General features: G+C 41.8%; 2 protein-coding genes across 3 annotated transcripts; one reads left to right on the top strand and one right to left on the bottom strand.

The window, feature by feature from the left end:
- Positions 1-405: 405 nt before the first annotated feature.
- atad1b (ATPase family AAA domain containing 1b) lies at positions 406-7,110 on the top strand. Its single transcript, XM_026352194.1, has 10 exons — positions 406-452; positions 1,519-1,727; positions 1,912-2,010; positions 2,635-2,755; positions 3,285-3,485; positions 3,590-3,696; positions 3,836-3,925; positions 4,003-4,053; positions 4,225-4,355; positions 5,574-7,110. Exons 1-10 carry the CDS (start codon positions 407-409, stop codon positions 5,692-5,694), a joined length of 1,176 nt encoding a protein of 391 aa, XP_026207979.1. The 5' UTR covers position 406; the 3' UTR covers positions 5,695-7,110.
- A 1,783-nt stretch (positions 7,111-8,893) lies between these two features.
- Positions 8,894-12,143, bottom strand: minpp1b (multiple inositol-polyphosphate phosphatase 1b). Of its 2 annotated transcripts, none has more exons than XM_026350513.1 (7): positions 11,642-12,143; positions 11,104-11,319; positions 10,750-10,944; positions 10,349-10,446; positions 10,015-10,145; positions 9,749-9,882; positions 8,894-9,467 (listed from the first exon to the last, which is right to left on the bottom strand). In XM_026350513.1, the coding sequence occupies exons 1-7, from the start codon at positions 12,045-12,047 to the stop codon at positions 9,214-9,216; spliced, it is 1,434 nt and encodes a 477-aa protein (XP_026206298.1). In that variant the 5' UTR covers positions 12,048-12,143; the 3' UTR covers positions 8,894-9,213. The 2 variants fall into 2 exon arrangements, with proteins under 2 accessions (XP_026206298.1, XP_026206299.1); XM_026350514.1 differs by having other exon boundaries at positions 11,128-11,319.
- Between the last annotated feature and the right edge of the window lie 425 nt (positions 12,144-12,568).

Genomic DNA, 12,568 nt, shown 5'->3' with positions numbered 1-12,568 from the left:
ACATGTTCAGTTTAATTCATGATCAGATTCATCAACCTGATTCCTGAACAGTTAGAGTCACAAATTGAACCTTCAGTCAGTGGAAATAAAAGAAATAATGTTGAATACACAGCAAAGAAATTCAACTTCTTAGAAAGAAAGAGTCTTTTATTCACATTTATTCTGAAACTGATTTTAACCTTTTATGTGCAGACAGCTGCGTCATTCAACACAATCGATCAGCGTTTATAATTAGATAATTAATAATTAATAAATGGATTAGTTTGGAAGTCTTTAACATGTAAGTGGGCCGAAGTAGCGACAGTATTTGAGTAAATCTACTCAGTTACTTTCCACCACTGTCCGCTAGCGGCGGACCTGCAGGTGGCGCCACTGAGGCCCAAAGCTCGTTAGCACCGGTTCTTTAATGACACGAAGAAGAAGCCGTTCGCTTCCTGACGGTTCCTCATCAGGTGAGTTTGTCACATTTATTAACGGAGAGTTTCTCCTGTTTTTCTGTCCCGGGTTAACGGAGCTGGCTCGGTGCTCCCCGCGGAGTTACCACGGGTCATTGCTGTTTGTTTATCGGGTGAGGAGCCGCTTTGTGGCCACCGGGGAGTCCAGAAGGTCAAGCTAATGCTAAAGTTAGCAGCTAGCTCGCTCATTGCTGTAGCTGTATGATACCGGTACCAGAGTGTTCCGTGTGGTTCGAGGTTCTGCAGGCTGTGTAGGAGGCGGCTTCGGAGTCTCGTTTAAAAAAAATAAAGAGTAAAATTAAGATAATCGGTGTTAGATCCGGTGTTTTGAAGAATTCAGGTATTTTCCACCACACTTCGTTTAAAATTTGCCCAATTTAGCGAATGTTCATTTATTATTAGAAAAAGAGAAGTTGTCAGGTCATGACTGAAGATCAGTCACTATTCCTCAGGATCTGCTTTTGGATTCTGGTTGTGTCCAATATCAAAAGTAGTTAAGGTTTTTGTGTTGTTGACTGTCCAACACATGACATCAAGGGAGCATTTAAAATTTGACCGTATAAATACTCTTATTTAATGCTGAGCTGTCATCTCCTGAGTGAAGGGGCTTAGGTTACATACTTGTTGGACCCAAACTTTAGAGTAGTTGAGTTTCTGGTACCGTGAGTTCAACACTGAAGAACACACAGGGACATCAGAGGTGGCTTCTTATCAGAAAGTGAAAGCTGCTCTTCAGAACCAGTTTTTCACATTTACCTTGTATTCAAACTATGTCTTGTACTAGCACCAACCCAACCTTTTGTCTCCAACTAAATGAAAACCATTCACAAAGGAAATGTCTCGCTGACTTCCATTTAAAAATCTCCCAATTTACCTTTTTTTTCTTGCTAAAACACATTTAGTTCTACTGAAGGTCAGAAATGATTTGACAGGAACTGTTTGTCGATGCTGTTTCAATCTAAATCACAAAAAACATTACAATAAACAAATCATACGTTTGTGGCTGTAACATGGCTATAAACTAAAACCTTATCACTGACTTTATAAAACCTTGTTGTTACAGCCCAGTGTTTATTTCCCGTCCTCTCTGACCTGACCATGGTGCTGAGGGAGGTCCCAGCTGAAAACATCACCCGTCCTCTAGGTAGGAACGAGGTGATCGGCCTCCTCTTCCGTCTCACCATATTTGGAGCCGTCACCTATTTCACCATCAAGTGGATGGTGGACGCCATCGATCCGACCCGGAAGCAGAAAGTGGAGGCTCAGAAACAGGTGAGACAGGTTTTGACAGAGCTTCACAGCTGCATCGGTTACTTTCAGTCACAGTATTAATCAGGCCTCAGGTAAAACACACAAACAGATGAAGATTTTGTTGTTTGATCATCAGCTGATGGAGTCTGAAAGCTCTGCAGCAGTCACTAAAAGGACTTGAGTTGTTTTTCACTTTGTGTTCCAGGCAGAGAAGTTGATGCGTCAGATCGGTGTTAAAAACGTGAAGCTGTCTGAATATGAAATGAGCATCGCAGCTCACCTGGTCGACCCGCTGAGCATGCAGGTAACATGAAACATCTTCAGAGTACAGAAGATGATGAAGAGAAGACCTTAAACAATATTTCTTCTCATCCTCATCCTCCATTTCCTGAACACTTAAATGTTTAAAGACTTTGATGATTTGTTGATTGATTAGTTTGGTCTTTGAAATGTTTATCAGGCTCCGAGGTGACGTCTTCAAATGTCTGGTTTTGTGTGAGCTCAAAAATATTTAGTTTGCTGTTCTATCACAATGAGACAAACTGAAAATCATTTACACTGACTGAACTGGAACATTTTAGTTTAATTAATGACACCAGTCATTATTCTGTTGGAATAACAGAATATGTTGGTGAAGGTTCTCAATCGTCCAGGTGAAGTTATCTGGAAGTTGAGTCATGACTGAAGAAGCTACTTGATGAGTAGCGAAACGTTTTAACCTAACAAGAAGGAAGTTGTCATGACTCAAGTTCCCAATAACAGAATAGTTAATTCTCAGTTGATCGACTAATGGATTCAGATTCTGCAGGAAACAAACACGTCAACATTTACAGTGACTCAGAAGAGGTGGGGAAAAAACTAAAGTTACTTCATACGACTGCTGTCGGTCTTAAGAGCTTCAGCAGGTCTAATAAACCTGTGTCTGCAGATCACCTGGAGAGACATCGCAGGTCTGGACGAGGTGATCACAGAGTTAAAGGAGACGGTGATCTTACCTGTTCAGAAGAGACACCTGTTCCAGGGATCGAGGCTGCTGCAGCCTCCTAAAGGTCAGAAATTCATGTTATTATATATTAATGATATTTTTATCATCGTAATAAAACCTGAAAGTGAGAGAGAAGAAAAGATTAAAGGAGGAGAAGAAAGAATCTATATTAAATGATTAGGTTCATTAGAGAGGAGAGGAGAGAAGGAAAGGGATAAGTGGGGATATTTCTTTCTAGAACAATGCTTGTTAGGAAAGAAGGAGGGAAGGAGAAAAGGAAGCTAAAAGGAAGGATGGAGTAAAAAAATAAGGGCGAAGCAGAAAGAGAAAGAAGAAACCGTGAAAGAGGGGAGGAGGGAATGAAGAAGAAGAAGTGAGAGAAGAATGAAGGAAGGAAAGGAAGCAGAGAAGGGAGGAAAGAGGGCAGAGAAGACGGACGGTGGTCAGGGAGGAAGGATGAATTAAAAGTAGAAGGACCCGAGGAAGGAGGAGGAAGGAGTGAAACGAGGAAGGAAAAGAGCAGAGAAGATGATGAGGGCTGAAAGATGGATGGGGTGACCAGAATAACCCCCATTCCGTTGTCATGGTAACAGGCGTGTTGCTCTACGGGCCCCCCGGCTGTGGAAAAACTCTGATCGCCAAGGCGACGGCCAAGGAGGCGGGGTTTCGCTTCATCAACCTGCAGCCGAGCACGTTGACGGACAAGTGGTATGGAGAGTCTCAGAAACTGGCCGCTGCCGTGTTCTCGCTGGCCGTGAAGCTGCAGCCGTCGATCATCTTCATCGACGAGATCGGTAAAATAAAAAATATTAATTATTAAAAAAATAAATTAATCAATTAATTAAATAGCTATTAAGTTAGAGCAGCAGTAATCAGATTACTCGTCCTGCTTTGTCAGACTCGTTCCTGAGAAGTCGATCCAGCTCTGACCACGAAGCCACAGCCATGATGAAAGCTCAGTTCATGAGTCTGTGGGACGGACTGGACACTGACCATCACTGCCAGGTGAGTCCCTCACCTGGAGACTCTGTAATCCACGTAGGGCAGGTTCCTCTGGGACTAGTTCCCGTTCTAATGTAGCTCCAGTGGAAACTTCAGGTCCTTTAAGGTTTAAAGAGCACTGACTGAAGTCTGTCTTTGTCAGGTGATCATAATGGGAGCCACCAACCGGCCTCAGGACCTGGACTCTGCTATCCTCAGGAGGATGCCCACCAGGTTCCACATCAACCAGCCTGTACGTATCAATCAAAGTAAAAAGATGTGATGTCACCGACTCAGACGTAAACACTGTTCATGTTCTGACTCCTGCAGAGCGTGAGGCAGAGAGAGCAGATCCTCAAACTGATCCTGGACAACGAGAACGTGAGTCCGCGACGACAAATGATCCTTGTCATGATTCTGAACCAGTGTCTAGATTTCAGCAGCGTGTGTGTCTGCGTACTCCAGATGTTGCCTAGAGTCCAGGCTGCCAGCTTTAATGTAAAGTACTGAATCCCACTGATCGTTGATCGGTTTCTGATCACGTCTCTGCAGGTGGACTCGTCCGTTGACCTCTTCGACGTCGCCAAAGAAACAGAAGGTTTCTCAGGAAGTGACCTCAGAGAGATGTGTCGTGACGCCGCGCTGCTCTGTGTCCGAGACTTCGTCCCCACTCAGAACGACAGGTAGCAGTGATTCTTCTTCTCTGACCACACTATTGAAAACCTGATGATGAAGACTGTTAATCCTACACACTGATCCACAGATCAGATATGAAGCAGATGTTGTACCACACAGGACTAACGAACCATTAGAACCAATTACAAAAATACATATAATCAAAGTCGTCATAGCAACCAAAGTATCGAGTGACTGAAAAGGGGCAGAAACAATAAAGGCCCCGACTCCACTAACTAATGAATGAACTTTAAACCTGCGTGAATCAACTTCAAAATGAAACAACAAACTAAAGAAAGCATCACTCACGTAACTCTGAGGATTTCACATTTTAGAGTTTTTATTTTAACGTCTATGGAGGAAGTACACCTCCTTTTAATCAGTTTTACATTTAGTCATTTAGCAGACGCTTTTATCCAAAGTGACTTACAAGTCAGTACAAGGTACAATGGTAGGCAGGGCAGCGTGAGGAGGTCTTGCCTAAGGACCCCTACTGGTGGTAGGTCACAGCTGGGATTTGAACCCCAGTCTCCCACATGGGAGGCGGTGATGTTACCACTACACTAACCAGCCGCTGTTTTAGCAGTTTTAGCTGCGACATGTTTCCAAAGTCATATTTATTATCCTTTATTAAGGAAAAGAGCAGAGAAGATGATGAGGACACTGAAAGTAACTTATTTATTGTTATTTTGTAATTTACCAAGTGGTTATGTTAGATTTCAGGATTTGTGACTTATAGACTGATGAATTAGTCTGGTCCTTTGTAAAACTCTGTCAACATCACAGAATTTAAATTTGCTTTCTCTTTCGGTCGACTTCCAAAAACCATAAACTTAGTTTCTGTGATATTTACAGACAATTTAACATCTAAAAAGTTTTTTTCAGTAGTACTCAAAAGTTCCTGTAAAGCAAATTTGTATCATCAGGAAAAATAAGAAATTTGACCAAAGCAGAAACATTAGAACTGTTAATATAAAGAATGAAGAGTTCCTCCACCGTTGAGCACTGTGCTGTTTTATTCTAATAACTTTCCAACAACTAGAGTTTGTTGTTGATCCTCAATCAGAACTCTCTTCATAACTCATCGTGTTATTTATTCCACCGTCGCCTTTATGCAGACGTAGAGGTTCTGTTTTTCTGTATGTATTTTTGAAGACTGAGGAAGAAGAGCTGTCCGTTTCTAAATGCCTCTCACTGCCTCTTCGTCTTCTGTCTTTCTGTCTCAGTCCTGTGGATGACTTCATTCGTCCCATCCAACAGTTTGACCTGCACAAGGCCATCGGTAAGATGAAGAAATCGAAATCTGCGGGCGGACACGGCGCCCTGCTGCACGCCGCTCTGGACTGAACAAAGACCCACTGATCATGTGACCTGAGCCCGTCCCCCCCCCTCGTTGGTCTCTGTATGTTTAAATGTGTTCAACATGTGCCACTGTTTGTTTTTATTTAAAATAAGTGTCAGACTCTAAATTAAAACACGGTGTCCGTCACGTGATGATCAGTTTCTGTTTCTGCTGCTGGTTCCTACAGTAAAGACGAAGACCAACTGGATCTGCTAGGACGAGGCGTTTGGTTCTTGGTGGTACTCTGTATTTCTCTTGTGTGTTGTTTTTTTCTGATGAAGCTGTCAATCATAAGAACTGACTCACATTTACAGTTTGATTTTCAACTCGACTTTACAGGATCTGGCAGAACTGGACCCTGGACCAGGCTGGAAATGTAGTTGAATAGATTTCTGTTCTTACAGTCAAACATACATTAGCTTCAGTCCTGCTGTTTAAATAAAGGCTGCGAGTGGATTTTCAAAGGTGAATAAGCTGTTCTATATAATTTTTTATTATTTAAGATAAAGACAAATGCAGAATATCACCAGCCTTTGTTTCCCTGTTATTAAGAAGGCAGAAACTGAAATGACATATAAACAATTTAAAGTGAAAACGTCCCTGTTTCAATCATCATTTAGTTTCCTTCACTTTAATCTAATGACTCAAATACTTCAATACCCATGAGGCTTTGCGGTTATTGCTGTGGAAACGCCACCATCTAAAACTGGTGAAGATGAAAAATCAAAAAATGAATGTGTTTTTGTTCGTGGTTCAGCTCAGTGGAGGTTTCGACAGAGGCTGTGGGAGAAGCAGCAAACGTTAATTCACTAAAATGAATCTTTTACTGAGTGAGTTTTATTTTTTACTTTTGTAACTCTGTTAAATTATGGAGCCGACAAACGTCAGAGCATATTATTTATTTTAGGTTGTTTCACACCTGGAGAGTCTGTAATGTTCTAATAAAACATTTTTCTGCCACTTGTAACAGTTGATACAGGAAATAATGTTGAAACCAACCCTCATTAAAACTCTATTATTTATTTATTCTCATTACTGCTGCTGGTTTTCGTTGAGCTACCCGCTGATACATTAACTGACCTGTAATCATTGTTCTTTAGCTTCTTTTGCTTGAAGTTAACTGAGCGTTGAAGGAGATGAATGTAGTCTTTAAAGTGCTCCTCCTGCAGTTTATTGATCCGACTTTCATAAAGTGTTTTTATTCTGATCCTCTTGATTATTTTCTGATGTTTCAGTGTGAACCAGAGGAGTTTCAGGAAGTTTCCAACGTTCATCGATGGCTAGTTTAAAAGAAAATGATTTTGTTTACTTCTTCTGACTTAAAGACAAAACATTCTGTTCTTTAACGGCAGCATCAGATTCAGTCTGTGTGAAGAAACGTTTCAAATCTAATGTAAAAACTAATAAAAGTTTAAAAAGTTTCTTCAAGTGATGAAAGTGATTTCACAGCAGGACTGAGAGGAAACGAAAAATAATCTTAAATGTATAACTGATCGATTAAACATTCATCAGTTTGTGGAGAAAAGTATTTATGTAGAAATGAATCAAATTAATTGAGCTGTAATAGAAGTAATTTATTACTGATGATCTGTAAACTAAATGCTCACAATCATCCACTCGTCAAATAAATGTGGTTTCAAGATTTATTAAAAAAAAATCAGTTTTTCTCGCATCCTGTTACATTAAAACACAAAAATCATGAAAATAAATACTTTAGTAAAGTTTTATTTCACTTGATAAATAAAAACATTTATTAAAGCTGAGAATTAAAAACATTTGGCATCTTCCAGGAATAAGAAATAAAAAGTTTCACCATCAACCTCAAAGAAAGAAAATAATCATAAGAATCTAAATCCAAAGTTTGAACTGATTTAAGCACAATAAGTATAATTTACCCTGAAGACACGAAAACAAAACCAGTTTCCATGATACCGACCCAACTTAGCTTCTGAAGGGGCTTTTATTGTGAAAATCCTTCAGAAGATGCTCAGTAAAAGGAATTAAATAAAATCAAAAAGCAGAAAATCGAGCAAACGACACCTGAAGAAATAAAGTGAATCATTGTTAAAGTGATTTATATTTATAAATGATTTTTGACTTTATGTTTAATTCATTTCACTTTGTTTAATTTATTTCACTTTATTTCATTTTAATTTATTTCACTTTATGTTTAATTTATTTCACTTTATGTTTAATTTATTTCACTTTATATTTAATTTATTTCACTTTATGTTTAATTTATTTCACTTTATGTTTAATTTATTTCACTTTATTTAAATTTATTTCACTTTATATTTAATTTATTTCACTTTATGTTTAATTCATTTCACTTTATTTCACTTTGTTTAATTTATTTCACTTTGTTTAATTTATTTCACTTTATGTTTTATTTATTTCACTTTATGTTTAATTTGTTTCACTTTATGTTTAATTTATTTCACTTTATTTCACTTTATGTTTAATTTATTTCACTTTGTTTAATTTATTTCACTTTATGTTTCATTTATTTCACTTTATGTTTTATTTATTTCACTTTATGTTTCATTTATTTCACTTTGTTTAATTTATTTCACTTTGTTTCATTTATTTCACTTTATGTTTCATTTATTTCACTTTATGTGTAATTTGTTTCACTTTGTTTAATTTATTTCACTTTATGTTTCATTTATTTCACTTTATGTTTCATTTATTTCACTTTATTTCACTTTATTTCACTTTATGTTTAATTTATTTCACTTTGTTTAATTTATTTCACTTTATGTTTCATTTATTTCACTTTATGTTTCATTTATTTCACTTTATTTCACTTTGTTTAATTTATTTCACTTTGTTTAATTTATTTCACTTTATGTTTCATTTATTTCACTTTATGTTTTATTTATTTCACTTTATGTTTCATTTATTTCACTTTGTTTAATTTATTTCACTTTGTTTAATTTATTTCACTTTATGTTTCATTTATTTCACTTTATTTCACTTTATGTTTAATTTATTTCACTTTGTTTAATTTATTTCACTTTGTTTAATTTATTTCACTTTGTTTAATTTATTTCACTTTATGTTTAATTTATTTCACTTTATGTTTAATTTATTTCACTTTATGTTTAATTTATTTCACTTTATGTTTCATTTATTTCACTTTGTTTAATTTATTTCACTTTGTTTCATTTATTTCACTTTATGTTTCATTTATTTCACTTTATTTCACTTTATGTGTAATTTGTTTCACTTTCTTTCATTTATTTCACTTTATGTTTCATTTGTTTCACTTTATGTTTCATTTTCCTGTTCCAGAGTCAGTGGAGACAAACGAGTAACAAACTTCACATGTCATTGAGTGGAACTCAGGAAGAACCTTTAAAATCTGTAACGTGTTCTAGACGTAAAGAGTCAAGTGGACTGAGCTGGTTCCGGTCACCACGGACCCACATGTGGATTCCAAAGCATTAGTGTCTCTGCCTGGTCGGGATTCGGTGATTTTACTAGTGTGTACTGGATCGGAGTCCTGAACCTGTTCGCTGTGGTCAGAGTTCGGTGTTGGGTCCTCGTCCTCCGGGCCCCCGCTCACACTCCCTGTGGAAGTTGCACCCGTCCAGCAGGTGGCGGTACGTGGCCCGGACGTCCCGGTACAGCGGGGCGTCCTCCTTCTCCAGGCCCGGGAATCGAACCGGAGACTCGTTGAGGAGCAGCTGCAGCCGTGGGCCTCGCTGGCAGTCGTACAGGACGAAGAGCAGGTTGGCAGCATACGGGACGATCCGGCTGGTCCGGAAAGTTCTACCTGCGAGACGCGACAGGAGACAAAGTCTGTTACTGGACCAGAACCGGTTTTACCCACAAGCTAAAGGAAACCTGTTAATGTCAAGACAGACCTGATCCACAATCAACCTCCAGAACACGTCTTCACGTCAAACTCCCATGATGCACTGCGACAGGAGCTCTTCCCATTTTAATATTCAAATTTTAATTTGTATTAATTCATTATTAATTTAATTATTATTATTTTATTAACCCAACACGGCGGCTCTGATTGGCTCTCGGGCTGGAGGCGGGGCTACACACCTTGCTGTGATTGGTAGTTGTTGGCAGTGGGCGGGTCCGGATCCTTGTAGAGTCCGAGCAGGGAGAGGAGGGGAAGCAGGGTCTCAGCGTGACCCACTAGGATGGAGGCCGGTTCTGGGGACGCCTCGGTGGACCTGAGGAGACAGAGACCCAGATACAGATCCAAAGTGAAACTCGGAGGTCTCACAGTACCAAGTCTGTCCAAACGGTCGCACAGAATCACAAACACAACCCAGAACCAGCAGAGGTCTCTGGACGGTACCGACCTGCGGGGGCGCCCGGCTTTGTCCAGCGTCCTGAAGACGTGATGGAAGAGGGGACAGCTGGACAGACCATTTATGGCGTGACCATGAGAGCGCTTCCAGTACTGCTTCAGGTCTGACTTGTACTCCAGGACCTGCAGACAGAACCAGACCAGTCGGTTCTGACCTACTGAGGCCAACACAAACCAGCTCTCACTGCATTTAAAGTTTAAATGAATATCAGCTCTGAGTCAGAACCAGAAACTAGATGAGTTTAATAAACACCTCCAGTCCAACGGTTACTTCACTAAGACTCACTGCTGACCCAGTTCTGACTTCAGACCTGCGGTGCCGGTACCTTGGCGTCGCTCTCGTCGAACAGGAAACACCAGGGAGAGTGAAGAGATTTGATGGACAGTTCGTAGGAGCACAAGAAGAACGCTGCTTCCACCAGATCTGCAGGAGACAGAGGGACAGACTCTTACAACCTGGTTCAGCAGAACCAGAACCAGGACAGAAGACTATGAAGGTCTGCAGGAGACAGATGAACAGACTCTTTAAACCTGGTTCAGCAGAACCAGAACCAGGACAGAAGCTGAAATAAGACTATGAAGGTCTGGGAGAAAAAATGTGAGGTTTCAAATATGAACCTCGATAAAACAGTGACGTCACACGACTTCAGCTAAACCCGAGTCCGAGCCGGGTTTTCGTGAAACCAGAGACCTTGTGTTCGGGTTCGGGACAGGTGAAGTGTCTGACCTGGTGTGAGGCGGTGCTGAGGAAGGTCCAGCCTCTCGGCCATCCTCCTCCTCACTCCCTCCATCTCCTCCCCACGTTTGAACGCGTCCACCTCCATCAGCGCCGAGCGGTTCTTCTCCACCCCCTCCACGTAACCACGGCAACGTTCGAAGAACCGCATCAGCTCGTCGTCCACCTCGTGGCGGTACTCCACCTCTGCAGAGACACAACAGGTACTGAACAGAACTGGACCGGACCGTCCAGGTAAGTTCACCACAGACACACAGAGTCTACGTGGACCTTCAAGTCCCAGGAGACAGAACTCAGAACTGTGAAGGGATCAGATCGGGTCTCTGTTCTGCAGGGGAACCACACCTTCAGTACCGTCCACAGTCTCACCGTGGTGTCCCCAGTGCTGCTGCAGACCCTCCTGAAAAGCCTCCACGCTACTCACGCAGCGATGTTTGGAGCTGGTCAGGAACCGGATCCTCCCGCTCCTCCGGTTCTGGTCCGACAGCAGAGACGGGAACAGGACGGCCAGGCGCCGCGCCAGCTGACGGAGGTCGTCTCTGCCTTTCGAGACCAGCTGACCTGAGGACGACAGAGTGTTAGTTTATCAAGTGGTCCTCAAAAACCTGTATCAGAACCTGGAGCAGTTTCGGTTCTATAGATGTATTGAAACACTTCAGAGTTCAGTTCTACACAGGCAGGTTCTGATCCGGTCCTGGGTTCTACAGAGAGGTGTCAGTTCAGTCCACACGTGGTCTGGTTCTGGACTCATCTGGAAGGAGCTCTAATGACATTTGATTAATCTTAAGGATCGGTTGTGGTCTCGGACCCAGATCTGCTTCACAGACCCGGTTTGTGTCGGTTTTGGTCGTTGTGTTACTGGGTTTTCTCTCGGGTTCCTCACCGTCCATGTCCTCCGTGTACCACATGTCCCAGCGGCTCCGGACCTCCCGCAGCCAGCCCTCGGAGCCCTCGGAGCCTCTGGAAGCTTCCCTCCGGACCAGCTCGCTCAGTTTCTGGATCCTGCGGATGTTCTTGACGGTCGGGTACCGGCTGCCGTGCCTGACGACCGCGGTCAGGTGGACCGGGGAGCACCGCTCGGTGGGCGGAGGCTTTAGGACGGAGGTGTTGACGGATAGTCCGTCCCGCAGCAGGTGCGGGTTCACATCCTCGTACCGGGTCTTGGTCCCGAAGTAAGTAGCGATGTGCGGGATTTCTGGAACCGACAGGAAGGAGCAGGACAGACGGGTCAGGGTCAGGCTGAGAGCCGCCACCAGGAAGCTGTTTGTGGGCAGAGAAACCGGGAACATGTCGCCGGGAGTCAGGAAAGTCCAGAATCCAGGTTCACATCCGCCGCCTGTGTTCCCGCTGTTGATGTTCCGGGTTCAACCACGAGCTGCGGTGGGTCAACAAGAAGGTTCCGGGAGTTTTTAAAGCGACGGACAAAACTAGTAAACTTAAAATGAATCAACAGGATTATTAAACAGTCAATGAGTCGATTACTGTGAAAATAATGTTTTTATAAAAACAGGAAAACTTTATTTATTTGTCTTCAACAACATCCGCTAAACAAACAGAACAGCTTCCGGTTGTGGACACCAAAATAAAAGCTGTCGGTGAAGACTCACCTGTCGTCCAGGTGAAGGTGAGTCCTGGTATCTGGACTTTCTTCTAGTTCAGTCTGAAGACAGTTGGTTAGAGACACTAATGTATCCTCCAGGTTTGGTTTCACTCCCACCCCGGACTGAACAGACTCTTCAGGTGAAACAATGGACATGAAGGATGTGATAGTCACACCTCTGTCAACCTAAAGTGGGTCGTTAGGTGTCCG

This window comes from Anabas testudineus, chromosome 19 (genome assembly GCF_900324465.2).
Source record: "Anabas testudineus chromosome 19, fAnaTes1.2, whole genome shotgun sequence".
NCBI classification, from domain to species: Eukaryota; Metazoa; Chordata; class Actinopteri; order Anabantiformes; family Anabantidae; genus Anabas; species Anabas testudineus.
Note: the sequence above shows the minus strand (reverse complement) of the source record. Positions and strands in the feature narration are given on the sequence as shown.